Source organism: Cynocephalus volans, chromosome 3, assembly GCF_027409185.1.
Source record: "Cynocephalus volans isolate mCynVol1 chromosome 3, mCynVol1.pri, whole genome shotgun sequence".
Taxonomy (NCBI): Eukaryota; Metazoa; Chordata; class Mammalia; order Dermoptera; family Cynocephalidae; genus Cynocephalus; species Cynocephalus volans.
This window is the reverse complement of record NC_084462.1, coordinates 123,417,395-123,433,103: the sequence shown is the minus strand read 5'-3', so window position 1 is coordinate 123,433,103 and position 15,709 is coordinate 123,417,395. Positions and strand designations below refer to the sequence as shown.

The 15,709-nt window shown below is 39.1% G+C and overlaps 1 protein-coding gene across 1 annotated transcript in view; it reads right to left on the bottom strand.

Annotated features, from left to right (window-relative positions):
* Positions 1 to 2,161: 2,161 nt before the first annotated feature.
* MIA2 (MIA SH3 domain ER export factor 2) overlaps positions 2,162 to 15,709 on the bottom strand; it is a 93,407-nt gene continuing 79,859 nt past the window's right edge. The window contains 4 exon segments of the mRNA XM_063088739.1: positions 2,162 to 2,589; positions 2,592 to 2,729; positions 3,918 to 4,152; positions 4,822 to 4,880. Of these exon segments, the coding sequence (XP_062944809.1) occupies positions 2,564 to 2,589; positions 2,592 to 2,729; positions 3,918 to 4,152; positions 4,822 to 4,880 (458 nt within the window). The 3' untranslated portion in view covers positions 2,162 to 2,563.

Sequence of the window (15,709 nt, the reverse complement as noted above, 5' to 3'; positions counted from 1 at the left end):
AAGTAAATTGAAAAAATAAAATTACAAAGGTAACAATACAAAACTTAAAATTGGGATATATATCAAAACGAAGAGGAAAGGAAAATGGAGATAACAGTATAAGTGTGTTAAATCCAAATTTTCCATCTCAAAGAATCAATTCAAATTGATGAATTTAATCAAGTTGATAAATCAGGAATCACAGGTATATCTTCTAAAATTCTAGAATCAACAGAATTGAATAGGAAAAACAGTTTAAATTGTTTTAAATTTTAAACAATTTAAAATTCTTTTAAAACAAATAAGAAAGTAGGATATATAGCTGGGGATAAGTAAATGGGGAAAACTTACTATTCATCCTAAGATACTCTCTATCATTTGATTTGCTCCCATTTGGTTATATTACTTTAATATAAATATTTTTTTTCTTTTTCTTTTTGTTTTCTTTTTTTTTTTTTGACTGGTAAGGGGATTGCAACCCTTGGCTCGGTGTGGTCTGCACCACACTCAGACAGTGAGCGCACCAGCCATCCTTATATAGGACCCAAACCCGGAGCCTCGGTGCTACCAGTGCCGCACTCTCCTGAGTGAGTCACGGGGCCAGCCCCTAATATAAATATTTTTATTATTCATTTATTATCGTTCATTTATTCTAGAAGCCCAGAGTATTTTAAGCTACTCAGCCTATATCAAGCCTTGCTGTCTTACACTATGTTGTCATCCCATGTTCTCCTTGCCTTCTCTATGGTTTTGTTCCTCAGTTTATTCCTACTCTCTATTATGTTTGATTTGCCTTCTCCTGTCCTTCCCTTCAATGTTAAGCCATGACAGGTCTCCCCTATCCTAGGGCAAACAAAAAGAGTTCAGTTGATTGGAATGTCCTGTATAACTCCTGTTCTATTTCACTTCTACCTTTCACTTCCCAACTTTAAAAAGTAGTCTTTATTTCTCCTGAAATCTGGTTTTAAACACTGTATTAGTCTGTTTGGGCTGCTATGACAAAACACTGCAAACTGGGTGGCTTATAAATAACTAAAATTTGTTTCTCACAGTTATGGAAGCTGGGAAGCCCAAGATCAAGGCGCCTGCAGATTAGATGTCTAGTGAGGGCTTGCTCACTGTCTGACAGATGGTGCCTGCTTGCTGCATCCTCACATAGGGGAAGGGGTGAATCAGCTGCCCTGGGCACAAATCCTTGTATAAGGGCACAAATCCTATTCATGAGGGCTCCACCCTCATGACCTAATCACCTTCCAAAAGGCCCCACCCCATAATACCATCACTATGGGAATTAGGATTTCAACATATGAACTGTGGGCAAACATTCAGACCATAGCAAGCACTAAATGTAATGATGCTTTCATAGTCCTCATTCTACTTAATATCTTATCCAAGCATTTCACATGGAGACTTTCTTTTTAGCCTTTTTTTCCTGAGGTGAGAGTGAGAATGGAAGGGGAGTGAAAACATCTCACAAGACCAGTGTTCCAAGCAACATCTGGAGAAATGTTGCGTAAAGTGTTCTAATTACAAATTCATCACTGCTTTGTTCAAGAATACTTAATCTTCTGTCTTTTGGCACTGAAGAAAAAATCTAACTAAAAACAACCAACTGTTCAACACAGTATTGAGATACTTATCAGCTATACTTCATTGCCTTTCCTTCCATAATATAAACTTGTAAGAAGACTAATAATAGAATACAAACTTGATTTAGGAAAACACTCTAAAGATATCAAACTGGGCCCAAAGCTAAAACTGATGACATATTCCCTCAATACAGCTTTCTTGTAGTAAATCTCAACATTTCCCACAGAAAACAGTAAATATCTTACAAATGAAGAGGAAAAACAAAAAAGAAAACTGTACAAGAAAACTAGTGAATGAACTAAGAAGATAAAGATTCTGAAATTCACCATTAGACAATATTCTGGTTTTCTTTCAAATATAACCAATTTTGACTTTTAAAAGTATATTAATTTGTTGCTTTGGGCCATTCACATCTATTTGCAAGAAAGAAGGCACATTTTTGGTAAGATAATCAAATCAAAAAGACCCATATAAAGCTTTAGTTTTGAATCTCAAAGTTATAGGTACAAGGAAAAAAAACTAATTAAGGGAACCATATTTATAAAAAAAAAAACTAGCTGATTTTATTATTATTATCAATACTAAACAAGTCTTTAAATCAATTAAAATTTATTTAATTAAGCATAAAGTTACCTTCACATTTGTCTACAACCAGAGTAAATACAATTCTTGGCATAAAGACGCAGGCTTTGGAGTTTAAAACATCCCCAACTGCAAGATTACATATATAAAATTCCCATTATTGTTTATGTAATAGTGGATTAGTTAATCAAATTAAAATAATTATACTATCTAGGATAAAATAAAATGAAAATAATTTACTCATAAAATTCATATTTAAATCATCTTTATTTACAAAATACTATCCTGAGAATTATAATTCCATTAAGTTTCAATTTGAGCAAAAGTTTAATCATTTAAGTAACAGTAGTTACTTAAACTAAAAATGAGAGATAAGTCAAAAATTATTTATGAAGAGAGACCAAAAATATTGTCAGGCTTCTTGTTGTGGTTCTGGATTTCAGTAGTAGGCTCATTTGAAGGTGGACTCGACCTTGAAGGGAACTCACTCCTACTTTCAGAATGCGGGGGTGGAGGGAAAAATCCAGCTCTTGGAGGAACATAAGGAGGTAAACCCCTCGGTGAATAGACATTTCTCACTGTTCAAAGAGATTGGAAAAAGACATTTTTTAACTTTAAGAACCTGTACTGCAGCCCTAATAAATCACTAGCATATAATTTCTAATACCTATCTTTATATTCAGAAATGAGGTAACAAATTAAGTTTTACAGTGTTGAGAAAATGTATTTTCTTCAACTACACATGATTAAAGGGATTATCACTAATTTTAGACACAATTTTTGTCCTATTTTAACACTTCAAAAAAATTAAGTTTTTTTCAAAAATACAAAATATATAAAACTTACTTTAAAAAACATTTTCATGTAATATAATTTTCATCAGATTTAAAATTCAGAACAGTTATTCCCAATTCTGATTTGATATTATATATACTTCAACATTCCAGTTAGATCAAACATCGTCTTAAAATTCCCCAAATAAAATTCATTTTAATTCACCTTAAACTTTAAAAATAGAGGAGGAATGAGGGAAGGAATGATTACAAATAGATTTTTGCCTAGTATTTGGTAAGCGTATATTTATTCTGCAGAAATCTATAGTTTTAAGTGGTAAAGTATAGATATAATAGTAATAAATTACTACTTTTTTCTTATGTGAGACTATTAAAAAATTACAACAAATTTAACGATTAGGCCAAACATGATAAACACATTTTAGGCTTTCATTAAGAAGTATTACATGGGAACTACTTATGAAAAAGACTTTCAAAAACACATCGGTAGTAGTTTTAATGCTAAAATATAAATTATAATTATTTTACCTAATTGCTATAATAACCAGTTCATTTCAAATAATATACAAATAATTTTAGTTTTAACTTTAAGACTTGCAAAAGCTAATGATTTTCTTGATTACTAAAATATAGAAATAATTTCATATTATTAAAATGAATCAAGTTGAAGTCTTATTACAGTCTACTGTTGCTGTCTGCCTTCCCAATTTGGAAAAACATTGAAATCTTCTTTGCTTTTTGTTTTTGTAGCTGGCCGGTATAGGGATCTGAACCCTTGACCTTGGTGTTATCAGCACCATGTTCTAACCAAGTGAGCTACTGGGTGGTCTGCCCCCAATTTGGAAAAGTAACGGTATACTCACAGAACATGAAAAAATTTTTTCCTCCACTGTATTACTATATAAACAGATAGTAAACTTAATATCTCTTATTTACTGTATAAAACATATTACATTTTTAAATAAAGCATACTTGCAAATGGAGGAGGTGGCTGAACAGGGAAAACCCGTGGTAGAAAATAATTTCGAGGAACTCCATACATGCTTCCTGGAGGAGGTGGAGGAAAAGGAGGTTCTCTTCTCAAGAATGGACCCCTTGTATCCACTGGAAACAATGGACCTCTGATTGCAGGAAAAGGTGGAGGAACAAAGCCAGGGCCAGTTGCTTCACTTTCAGCAGGTAGAGATGAATTAGGCACATTTACATTCTATAACAAATTGACATATGGAAGTCACCAAAACAACAGCAAAATTTGCAATAGTTTTACTGAAAATCTTAGGCTCAGAAAGAAAGCACCTGGGCACCTACACAGAGCAGTTCATGACAGTCTTAGAAATCTCCAGAGGAAGATTCAAATGGTTTTCTGTATTAACATATACAGGTTTTTAGCTATCACAGATATTTTAATTCAACAGAAAATAGCTTTAATCAACAAAGTAATATTCTGGCTAAAGATAAAACAGAAATATAATCCAAGAGTACCAAAGTATACTTCATTTTATCAAGCACATACTGAAAAAAAAAAGGTATGATGCTTATGTTTATATTTTCAATACTGTAAATGTAACAAACAATATTGTAAATGTAGTAAACAAAAATATACTTTAAAACATTCAAATAAAAATCCAAGGGGGAAAATCCGAAATCCTGTTTGAATAGTAAACTAACTCAAATCCCTAGTCTACAAGTTGTACTTTATCACCATAGGTTACAATCCAGAAAAGAAACAGCTTTAATGCTAAGTAGGAAGTACATTTGTTAAGAGAGAGAAGCGGCTTTATATCAAAAACTAGATTATTAGCTATATTTCTATTCTACTAAGCCAAGAGATTAGAAGGCTCCTGAATACATGGATAAAATAACTTTCAATACTTACACCAAGATCGTCTTTGGTATCATTTCTATTGGATTCCATTTGAGAAGACACTGGACCATCTAGACATAAAAGTTAAACCATGAAAAATACATGATTTATCATTGCATTCCTAGAATATTTCAGATCACAAAGGAGACTGATATTTTCCCACCCCCCTTGTTGGCACATAAACCAGTTTGACACAAGCATCCTATATTGGGGCCACAAGAAGAGCTTGAGGTTCCTGTAAATTTTGGCAGATGCAGAGTTCTGCAATAGCATGTGGCAGTGATTTCTCCAGCTTGTTCCTTAATCCAATCCTGCTGCAGCAGCATCACAAGGAGACATCTGGGAGAAAACACTGGAAAAAAAAATATTTTTTCCTCCTCTCCCTCCTTCTCACTCTTCTGTCTTTCCTTATTCCTCCATCAAGTAACACAGACTAGCCACTTGAATTTAGCCACTGTTTCTAAATAAATGTTCCAGGACTTTGTTATCATCAAGAACTGCTCTGTCTCTGAGGACATAAATTCAAACAACCCCCTCTGACCACATCTACCTATTCTCTATTAGCTTTCCCACCTAGTCACTCTCACTACACCTGTCCTTGGATGTCACTGAGGCTTTCAGTCCTCTGAACTAACTCTCAGTTTCCTCCTTTTTTCACTTCCTTCCCTAATTAACTAGACTCCAAAGTCCATCACTAGTCACTCATCAATATCCTCATCCTGTTGGCCATTTTTCACTTGTGCACAACAACATTCCAAGCCTAAATTAATCCAAATCTCTGCTTCCACTTTGCCTGTACATGAGCCACCTATCACTGCAGCAGATAAAAAAAAAAAATCACAAAGCCATGCACATGTTACCACCCAAGCGGACGCATCTCCACCATAATTCCAGTTGCACAGTCTGGCCTTCCTTCTGTGCCTTTTAAGCCAGTTTTCTCCTCAGCAATTTCAAACCTCCATTCTCCTCAAACCTACCACACTAGTCACTTAGAAATGCTCTTTCTGTGATCAAACATATAAACAGCAACTCTATTCCTATGACCTTTCCTCCTATTATCATGTAAAAGAATCCTTCTAGACAATCTATGATCCTGATCCTGTGTTGAGAATCCTTCTCCTCCAGCTTCATCAGGAACCTTCCTCTCTCTGTTGGCTCCCTCCTCCCTTTCTGCTAGATCCAAGTCTCTTCTGTCTTTTTAAAAATGAGAAAAAGAAAATCCCCCTCCAACTACCTCTCTCCTTCACCATCAGGAATTGTTCTATGTATACACTCATACTGTTCAGAATTCCCTTCACTTAGTCCTCATTTTACTGCAATCTATTTGTAACATCCACTGCTCCACTGGAATTACTTCCCCCAAGATCAAAAAGTCTCTTTTTCCTTTGCTACATTAAAATAGACACTTTTAGTCTTTATTTTACATTACTTCCCACCATTGCTGTCTACTCCCCACCTCTTGAAATGCTCTCAGCCTTCGATTTCAGTGATCAGACCCATTCTTCTCTTTAGCTCTCTTTTCTAGCTGCTGCTTGGCAGGCTCCATACCTCTGACCATCCTTAAATGGTGGCATCCTCAAAGTTCCACCCTCAGCTCTATTCTCTTCTCATTCTCTCTTTGAGAAATGCCATCCACTCCTATGTCTTTAATTAAATATCTACTACTAATGACTTCCATATCTATTATTCAGATCCAGATATTTCTCCCAGGACTTCAAAGTTTGGCCTGCCTACTTGAATAGTCATACAGGTGTATCACAGGTGCTGCTAATTTTGTAAATTCAAAATGTAACATAATCTTTCCCATCAAACTTGCTCCTTGTTCCTTGTCTCAGAACAATGAATGGCACCTCTTTTCACCCGGGTGCCACAGCCAGAATCTTGGGCATCAGTCAAGACTCCTCTCCAACACCTCCCACACACCTCCAAACCTAAATCTTTCCAATTCTCTTTTCTCTCTGTCTGTTCACATTGATCTATCCCCTCTGCTAAATCACGACCATCACTCATCTAGATTCCTGTCAAAGTCTCCTAAAAAGTTACCCCACCTCCAATCCTTATCATTCCTTCTCATCTATTCTCCAAAATGAAACCAGAGAAACTTCTCTAAAATGCGACTATAATTATATTATTTCACTGCTTAGGGTCCTTTAATGTGTTCTCATTATCCTGTGAATAAGGTGCAAATTTCTGAACAGGGTTTGAAAGGCTTTGCAAAATCTATACAATGCTTATCTCTTCAGCTACTTGTTTCAATATAGTAGTCCCCCCTCATCCACAGGGGATACGTTCTAGGACCCCCAATGGATGCCTAAAACCGAGAATAGTACTGAACCCTATATATACACCATGTTTTTTCCTATATATACATACCTATGATAAAGTTTAATTTATAAATTAGTCACAATAAGAGATTAACACAATAAATAATAATAAAACAGAGCATTTATAATGATATACTATTCACAATTTCATGGATAGAAAATTTATTCTTACTGTGTATCTTCACAACCTCAGGATACAATTTTTTTTCTTTCCTTATTAGGTCGAGAATGTTTGCCTTTTCACTTAATGGAAGCACTTTCAGGCTTCTCTTTGGCACATCCAAATTGCCAGCATCACTACTCTTGTGCTTTGGAGCCACCATTAAGTAAAATGAGGGTTATCTAATCACAAGCACTGCGATACCTTGACAGTGGATCTGATAACCAAGAAGGCTACTAAGTCACTACGAGGGCAGGTGGTGTCTACAGCATGGATACCTTGGACAAAGGGATCATTCACTTCCCTGGGGGGGTACAGGGGGACAGCACAAGATTTCATCATGCTTCTCAGAATGACATGCAATTTAAAACTTATGAATTGTTAATCCTGGAATTTTCCATTTAATATTTTTGGCCCATGGTTGACGCTAAGTAACAGAAATCACAGCAAGTGAAACTGCAGAAATGGGGGGCGGGGGCCACTGTATTCACTGACACACACATTCCATATTGCGGCCATAAGTTACCAGGCACCTATTAGGCCTCATGGCTAGTTTAGCATCAGCATAGCCAGGCTAAGCAAGTTCCCCTCCTTCCCCCCTCCCCTTTCCCTTTTCTGCTCTGGAAACTGAGCAGCAAAATTCCTCTCCTGGGAAGGGGTAAACATGACTGTTATCATCAAAGGAGCATCTTATGGGTTGCTGTAGCCAGCTTCGGGCTGGAGCCCTTTACACTGATATAGGGGCAATATTAATTAGAAGCCTATGCCCTAACCAACCAGGTGTTAGTGGACCATGAGGGCTGTGTCACCTTGCATACCACTGATTTCAAAATTACCCATTACTCTGCCAGAACCCTCAAAGGCTTATAAACCCTGCTTTCTTTTGTTTGGGAGAACAGATCTGACTCAGTCTCCCTCCACATTTGTGGAAATAAAGCTGCTTGGCTGAAATGGCACCTGGCTTGGGTCTCTCTCTCCCTTTTCTCCATCTTGCCAAACCTAATATTTATTGGTGCCCAACGTGGGGCTGGGTAGTTTGGCTTCAAGGCACCCAGGCCACGAACCTGGCAAGGCACCCTCTTTTCTCCCTTTCTCTGAGATCGCCCACTAAAAGGAGGCATAACTGACGGCAACTTGAAGGCCCTGGAGATTTCTCCCTTTCTCTTCTGCTTCGCCTCATCTATCCTGTCCCGAGACTCAAGCCAGCTGCTTTTCGCCACCACATTCCATTGCTGATTCCTACATCCAACACAGACTACTGATCACTGCTTAGGTGAGTGAATTCTTGTTTCCCTCTCACTACGGGACCCCATTCACAGACAGTCCAGGACTGTCCTCAAAACCCCGGTGCCGAGGTGGCGGCTCTCCTCTCAGCCACAGTGGTGTCTAGACACCTCCACATTTAGGGACACCTAGTGTTGTTGGTTTGCCTTTCACTCTCAGATCCTCAATGATTTCCAGGGACACCTGGTCTTTGCTGAAGGATCTCAGGGACCTGAATTTCTCTTAACCCCTAAATTTACATTTCATCTCATGGGCAATCAGGCCTCTCATACTACTCTCACCTGATATCTGCCCAGAATGACATTTTCTTCTGCAACACTGCCTGGCCACAATACAAATTGGATAATGAAAGCCAGTGGCCAGAACACAGCACTTTTGATTTCCAAATTCTCCACAATTTAGAAAGCTTCCTCAGGTGCAATGGATAGTGTTCTAAAGTCTGCTATGCCCAAGTCTTTGTTTACCTTCATTCTCGACCCTCTCTCTGTTGCTCCTGAACTACTTTCCAGATACTTCTTTTACAAACCAATCCCAACTCCCCATCTTGGGTAACCACTCCCTGTCTTGGGGTAATGCTATGTGGCCCATGGCAAAACTGACCACTCTGTCACTGGATCACAAACCTCACCACTTTGCATCAGGCTACTAGGATAGACACAGAATATACAGCAAATTAGGCTATATGCTCCCATCACGCAGTCTTACAGGCAAAGGAAAAAAAAGTTCAAAGGAGCTAGTCTCTGGCAGGGTTTGTTTAGAAACCACAGGGATCATTTAACAACCTTCTATGTGTAACATTCTGAGCTACAGGTGGAATGTGGAATATTTCCTGCAGTGACTGAAACAGTTTCAACTTACAGCCTGCAATGGAACTCAGTAGCTAATGGTTGAAAAGGAGTAACTACAGCTGCGAAAGTAGTGGAGGAATAGGCGACCCTCTCTTTTCTGTGTTCCTTCGCCAAATGCTTCGCTCCCTAGTTATGCTGAACGTTGTGTACTTTGCATTCTTCCTCACTTTTCTGTTCCCTTTTCAAGCATCTTCTCTCTGTAACACTCTTTTTACGCTGTTTGTCTAAAAGGTACCATTTGGGTGTAAAAAATGACTCAAGGATAAAAAAGCCAACATTTTGTATGTTTGGGAAAGGTCAGTACACTTGGGTTTGAACAACTAAGTTTGTGCCTTTTGGTCATTTAAAATCTGGTGACCAAAAAGTTTTCTCACTGAGTTTCTCTGGGCAAGTCTGAAAAACAGAAATTGATCTACAAAATTACAATTGGCTACATCTCTGGACGAAACATATCTGTACACAGAGTTCTGCAGACGTTAAAAGACTGCTAAAGAAAGGAGTTAAAAGTTTAAAATCATATTGCTATGAAAAATGTTTTCAGAATTATCAGCTTATATCTTTGCCTGGGTTTTCTAATCAAATGGGATTATATTTGACTTTGCTAAAGGCATTTAAGGTTAAAGTTATTTACCCAGCCCAAAACAAAAAGATCATTTTAAATCAAATTATGCATATGTTTTTCTAAAAATTTAACATTAATATCAAAGGTACTCTGATGCAAGGTTAGAGTTTGCTCTCCTACATTACAACAACTAGATTTCCTGAAAACACTTAACTGCTCTTAATAGAAAATTGTAAGAGGTTTTTTATCTTTTAGATAACTGGCCTAAAAAACTTATTCTGTTTTACCAAAACAATTTCTTGTGCTCTCTGCCTTTGAAATCCTTTGTAACTTTGGTTTTATTTTTATAGCAATTTGTAATCTTATTTAAGTATTTTAAGCCTTTGTTATTTGACAAACTTTCCAAAACCAAATTCTGAAAACTCAAACTTTTGACTTGAACTAACTTTGAGAGGTTCCAAGGGCCCTGGAGCTTCTCAAAGGATATATAGAGAGAGGTGTATCAAAACCAATTGGTTTATTTGATAAATTAGACTATATGGAAAGCATTGTCAAAACAAAATATAATGTTTGACCCTCTCTGTGTTATACTAACAGGTTATTAATATGTGTCCCAAAATTGTGTAAGGTTCTTGGAAATCCATCTCTTGATATAAAAGTTATCAGTCATAATCTTGGTTCAGTTATAATTTTAAAGTGTTTATGTCCTAAACTAACAGATACAGGTTCCTGACAACTTTGAGTTTGTACCATTATTCTAATGAAAAATCTAATGGGTTTATAAAATTACTAACCACGGTCAAAAGAACAAAAGTTAATTACCTAAAACTGAATAAACTGATAAAAAATGGGGTTTCTACAATTTCTTTAATGGTTCTTTTCAACAATTAAAACATTTCCTTCTCTCTCTACTAGATCCCTCCAGTATTTAAAAACTATTCATGAATATTGTTATTTTATGACAATATAGTTACTTACATAAGTTCAATAAGAATCTGTTCTTCGTATAACAGAACACAATTGGAGACACTGGTTATTTTTCCAAGGCTTTGATTGGAATGTCAGATTTTCAGATATGACCAAACTGCCGGGCTACTGCCTGCCCCCAGCACTGCACCTCCCCCCACTTCTCTGAGATGTAGCAGAAACTGAGGACATTATTATGATTCAAACAGAGAATCATATGATTCAAATAGAGAAGCAATTAAAATCATATACTACAGATCCTTCTCAATATATAAAAGAAAATTCTCACTTGACATGACATTTATGTTATTCTCTCTTCTACTCTAAACCCGGAAGAGTGGAACAAGTCTGGACTGCAGCCCAAGCCCATACAGACAACATGCACACTCAGCACCCAACTCAGTATCCTCTGGGTCCCGCAGTTGTCCCACAAACTGACCCAAATTGGAACTATCAACTAAAATCTCCAGATAGAAGAAGGAGAGGTCACATGGCTCACATGTCTCATAAAAAGGATAAAAAAGGCTTCCTTAAAAGCAGTCAATTATAACAAGATCGAGTAATTTACTCAGGAACCTCACAAAAGCCCTGCATTTTTTATGTCTTGCCTCACCAAGGCTGTAACATAATATACCAACCTTGACCATGAAACAGAGAGGAGGAATCTAAAACTCAAAAACTAAAACATGACCAAATCAAATGCCAGGTGCTGGCTGCTGCTATCCAGGAAAATCAGAAACGACAAACATCTCAAGGCTCAGGGTAAGCCTCCCATCGCTCCCCCAGGTAACTGCTCCAAATGGTAAACCAGGTCTAGGCAAGTGCCTGCCCAAACCCAAGGCCCCTGTCCCCTGTGTGGTGAGAAGGGGCACTGGAGAGTGAACTGTAGTAAAAGGGTCTCTGGACCTGCTCCAGTCCCTCCAAAAGCCCCTACTGAGCCCAGTTTGGAGCTATCTGACTTGCTGGGACAAGCCGCTGGAGACCCTGACTGACGGTGCCCGGGGCTTACAACGCCTGCTGCCATGCCTATCACTGCCTCTGAACCCCTGGTAACAGTAACAGTAGCAGGGGCAAGCTCATTTCTTTCTTACTACATATGGGGACCACACACTCGGTGCTTCCAGAATATTCAGGGCCAACTTTTTGATTCTTCCATTTCTGTTGTAAGGGTGGGAAGAATTCCATGCAAACCAAAGGTCACCTCCCCTCTACCTTGTATTCTTTTTGAAGTAATTTTCATATACTAATTTATAGTCATTCCACATTGCCCTACTCCTATTTTCTAAAGGGACAGCCTCACCAAGTTCCAGGCATCCATATACTTTATTCCAAACCTACCTAAACCTTTTACCCTTATGCCGCCCAGACGTGCTTCTCCCCTCTAACCCCCTACCCACTGATATAGTTGACCCCAAGGTTTGGGATACCACTACTCCTATCCCTAAACACACATTCTCCCCCCCCCCCCGCCACCCTCACCACTATAAATACAAGTAAAAATATTTCTGTGCTCCCTCACCAAGCCCAGCACCCAGTCAGTAAAGAGGGACTCCAGACACAAGCACTCCTGGCCGGTCTTAAAAAAAAAAAAAAAAAAAAACCCCATCTTCCCAAAATCTGTCACCCCCTTCTTGCTACAGAGTAGTCAACACCAGCCCAGTCACTATCTGGCTCTCTTGGATACCAGAGGAACAGGCTGCTGCAGATGAGCACCGGCACAGCTGCCTCAGTCCTCGACCTCTTCTCACTGCTGGGCCTCTGACTCTCTTCACACTTCGATCCCACTGCTCACCTTACTATACCTTGTATTGCTCTAACTGATATGTCTTTTAAATCTGATTACGAATCCCATTACTACTCCAGACACTCCTTACTTCCTTGATTCTGTGCTAAAGGATCTAGACACCTTCCTTTATATCCTACATCTCAACCTCTTAGTACCCTTTACAACACCCTCCCCCCACCACAGCAGATGGACTATGGGCCGTGAGTTATACCTCCAGGGAGAGTTCAGTAACTTCCATTTAAATCAGCTACAGTGTTTTACTTTTATTACCTGCATCCTCCTATTTGCCAAATATACTCCACAATGCTTGGGCTACTCCTTCTACTCATCCTTGCCACAAATATTCCCACTCCTCAGTCCAGCCATCAAATCAACAGCTGGATCCCTTTCATAAACCTTACACAACTCCTAATCCAGTCACATTCTCCCCTGTCAACTAATTGCTGGATCTTTCTACCCAAACTCAACAAACTCACTCACAGAATAGGATCCACCCTGGTTTGGGAAAACAACATCTGCTTCTCAGGCTCCGCATTCATCTGGAATAAACCACCTCTTACCACCACCTCCAAACCAACAACCACATACCCTCTCTGCAGACGGAGGTCACCGTGTGTCTTACAGAAATGAAGGCCTCAGTGGAAATGCTCCGACCAGCCCTCCTGCCTTGCTTTTTCTCCCTCTCAACACGTCTTCCCAACTACAACTCATCACAGACAGCACCCACTTCTTCCTCTCACTCACAAACCAAAAGCGGTTTTGTCTCTTCCCCCACCAGCATTCCCTACCAGCCCCTAACTGGCACCACCCTCTCCAGATCCTGCTCAGCCTGGGACCTAGAAAATTAACAAGTCTCACGGCTAGTGCTTTCACCTACAGTTTCTGTCTTACTACCCCACGTGTCTGCTTCCTCTGCGGCTCCTCATCCTACCTCTCTCTGCCTTCCCTTTACCTGGCCTGGCACCTGTCCCTCAGTGTTCCAGCTCCCCACTATTACCTGACTGCCAAACAATCAAACTATTCAGGTTCTCCTTCCTGCAACAGTTCTCTCTTCTACGGCCCGTCATAATTGGGCTGCTCCACTCTTCATTCCCTTACTGGCTACCCCTAGGAATTTCCACAGCTCTAGGGACAGGAATAGCCGGTGTTAACAATGCCACAACCTATTTCCAATGATTTTCAAAAGCCCTCTCAACGCTCTAGGTGAAATGGCCTCCATCCTTACCACCATTCAAAATCAAAGAAATCCACTGACAGAAATGGTTCTTCAAAATAGATGGGCTTTCAATATCCCAAATGCTGAGAAAGGAGGTACTTGTCTCTTCCTAGAGGGAGAATGTTGTTTTTTATGTGAACCAGTCTGGAATAGTCTGAGATACAGCAAAAAACTACATAACAGGACATCTCAAATTCAACAAACAACAGACACATCCTGGTCCCAATGGCTCCAGTGGGCCCCCTTTCTAACCCTGTTTCTAACTCCTCTTGTGCTTCTAGTTCTAGGCTTCACAATTGGATTTTTTATTCCAGATGTTCATCACATTCATCAAACAGACCACGGAATCCATCACTGCCCAGCAGGTCAAGACGGCCCTCACACTTCAAGCCATCCAATACCAATGATTACCATTGAGCCCCCTAAATGCTCCTAATGTTCAACGTCCTTAATCCGCTCAAAGAAAATATAGACGAAAGAGACCCCCATTTGAACTCCCCTGTCCCTTCCTTCATATATATATATATTCACAAAGGGAGGAATATTAGGCCTCATGGCTAGCTTAATATCAGCACAGCCAGGTTAAGCAACTTCCCCCTCACTTCTCCCCCTCTTCTTTCCCTTTTCTGCTCTGGGAACTGAGCAGTGAAGTTCCTCTCCTGGGAAGGGGTAAACATGACCATTATTATCAAAGGAATGTCTTGTGGGCTGCAGTAGCCGGCTTTGGACAGGAGCACTTAGCACTGATATAGAGGCGACACTAATTAGAAGCCTATGACTTAGTGGACCACAAGGGCTGTGTCACCTTGCATACCACTGATTTCAAAATTGCCCATTACTCTGCCAGAACCCTCAAAGGCTTGTAAACCCCTGCTTTCCTTTGTTCAGGGGAACTGATTTGGCTCCGTCTCACCTCCATGTTAGTGGAATAAAGCTGCTTGGCTGAAACGGCACCTGGCTCAGGTCTCTTTCTCCCTTTTCTGTCTTGCCCAACCTAACAGCACCTTTCCCTCTAAATCTTTAAAGATGCTATTCTCTCCTCCTAGGACATCATCACCATCACCTTGCTATAGCTAATTCCTCCTTTAATTCTCAGTTTGCATGCCACTTCCTCCAAGAAGTTTTTCTTGACTCTCCCACTCTCGAAACACTAAAACTCATCTGGGTTAGTGCCCCACATGCCCCCCAAACATTCTGTACTCATAACTGTATAGTGTAACTTCCTTTAGGCCTTTATTAGACCTCAAAGTATAAGGAACACTGAGCTCCTGTCTCCTGTTTACCACCAAAATACAGCAACTACCATAATGCCTGTCATATAGTAAGCATTCAATAGATATTTAGTACATCAGTGGTGGGTTCACAACTCTCTCATTTCAATAAAGTACAGGGATCAAGACCACAGCTCTAGAGTCAGACAGACATGGGTTCAAATCCTGCCTCTGATACTTTCTGAGATCTTGAGCACCTTTTTGGGCATCCGTTTCTTTATCTATTAAATAAGGATAAAAGTATCTACTTCATAGGATCATTGTGAAGATTAAAGGAGATAATTCATTCTCATTCCATAAACGTTTACTGAGCACTAGTGCTAGTCAACACGTTTCGATCATCTCTCTCACCAATCTCCTTCATGTATGGATATAAACTGACATAAACATAGTATAACTGCATATATTGACTAATAATGTATTATGCTTATATAAAACTTTTCTATTTACAAAACACTTCCACACATACTAACTCATTAAACA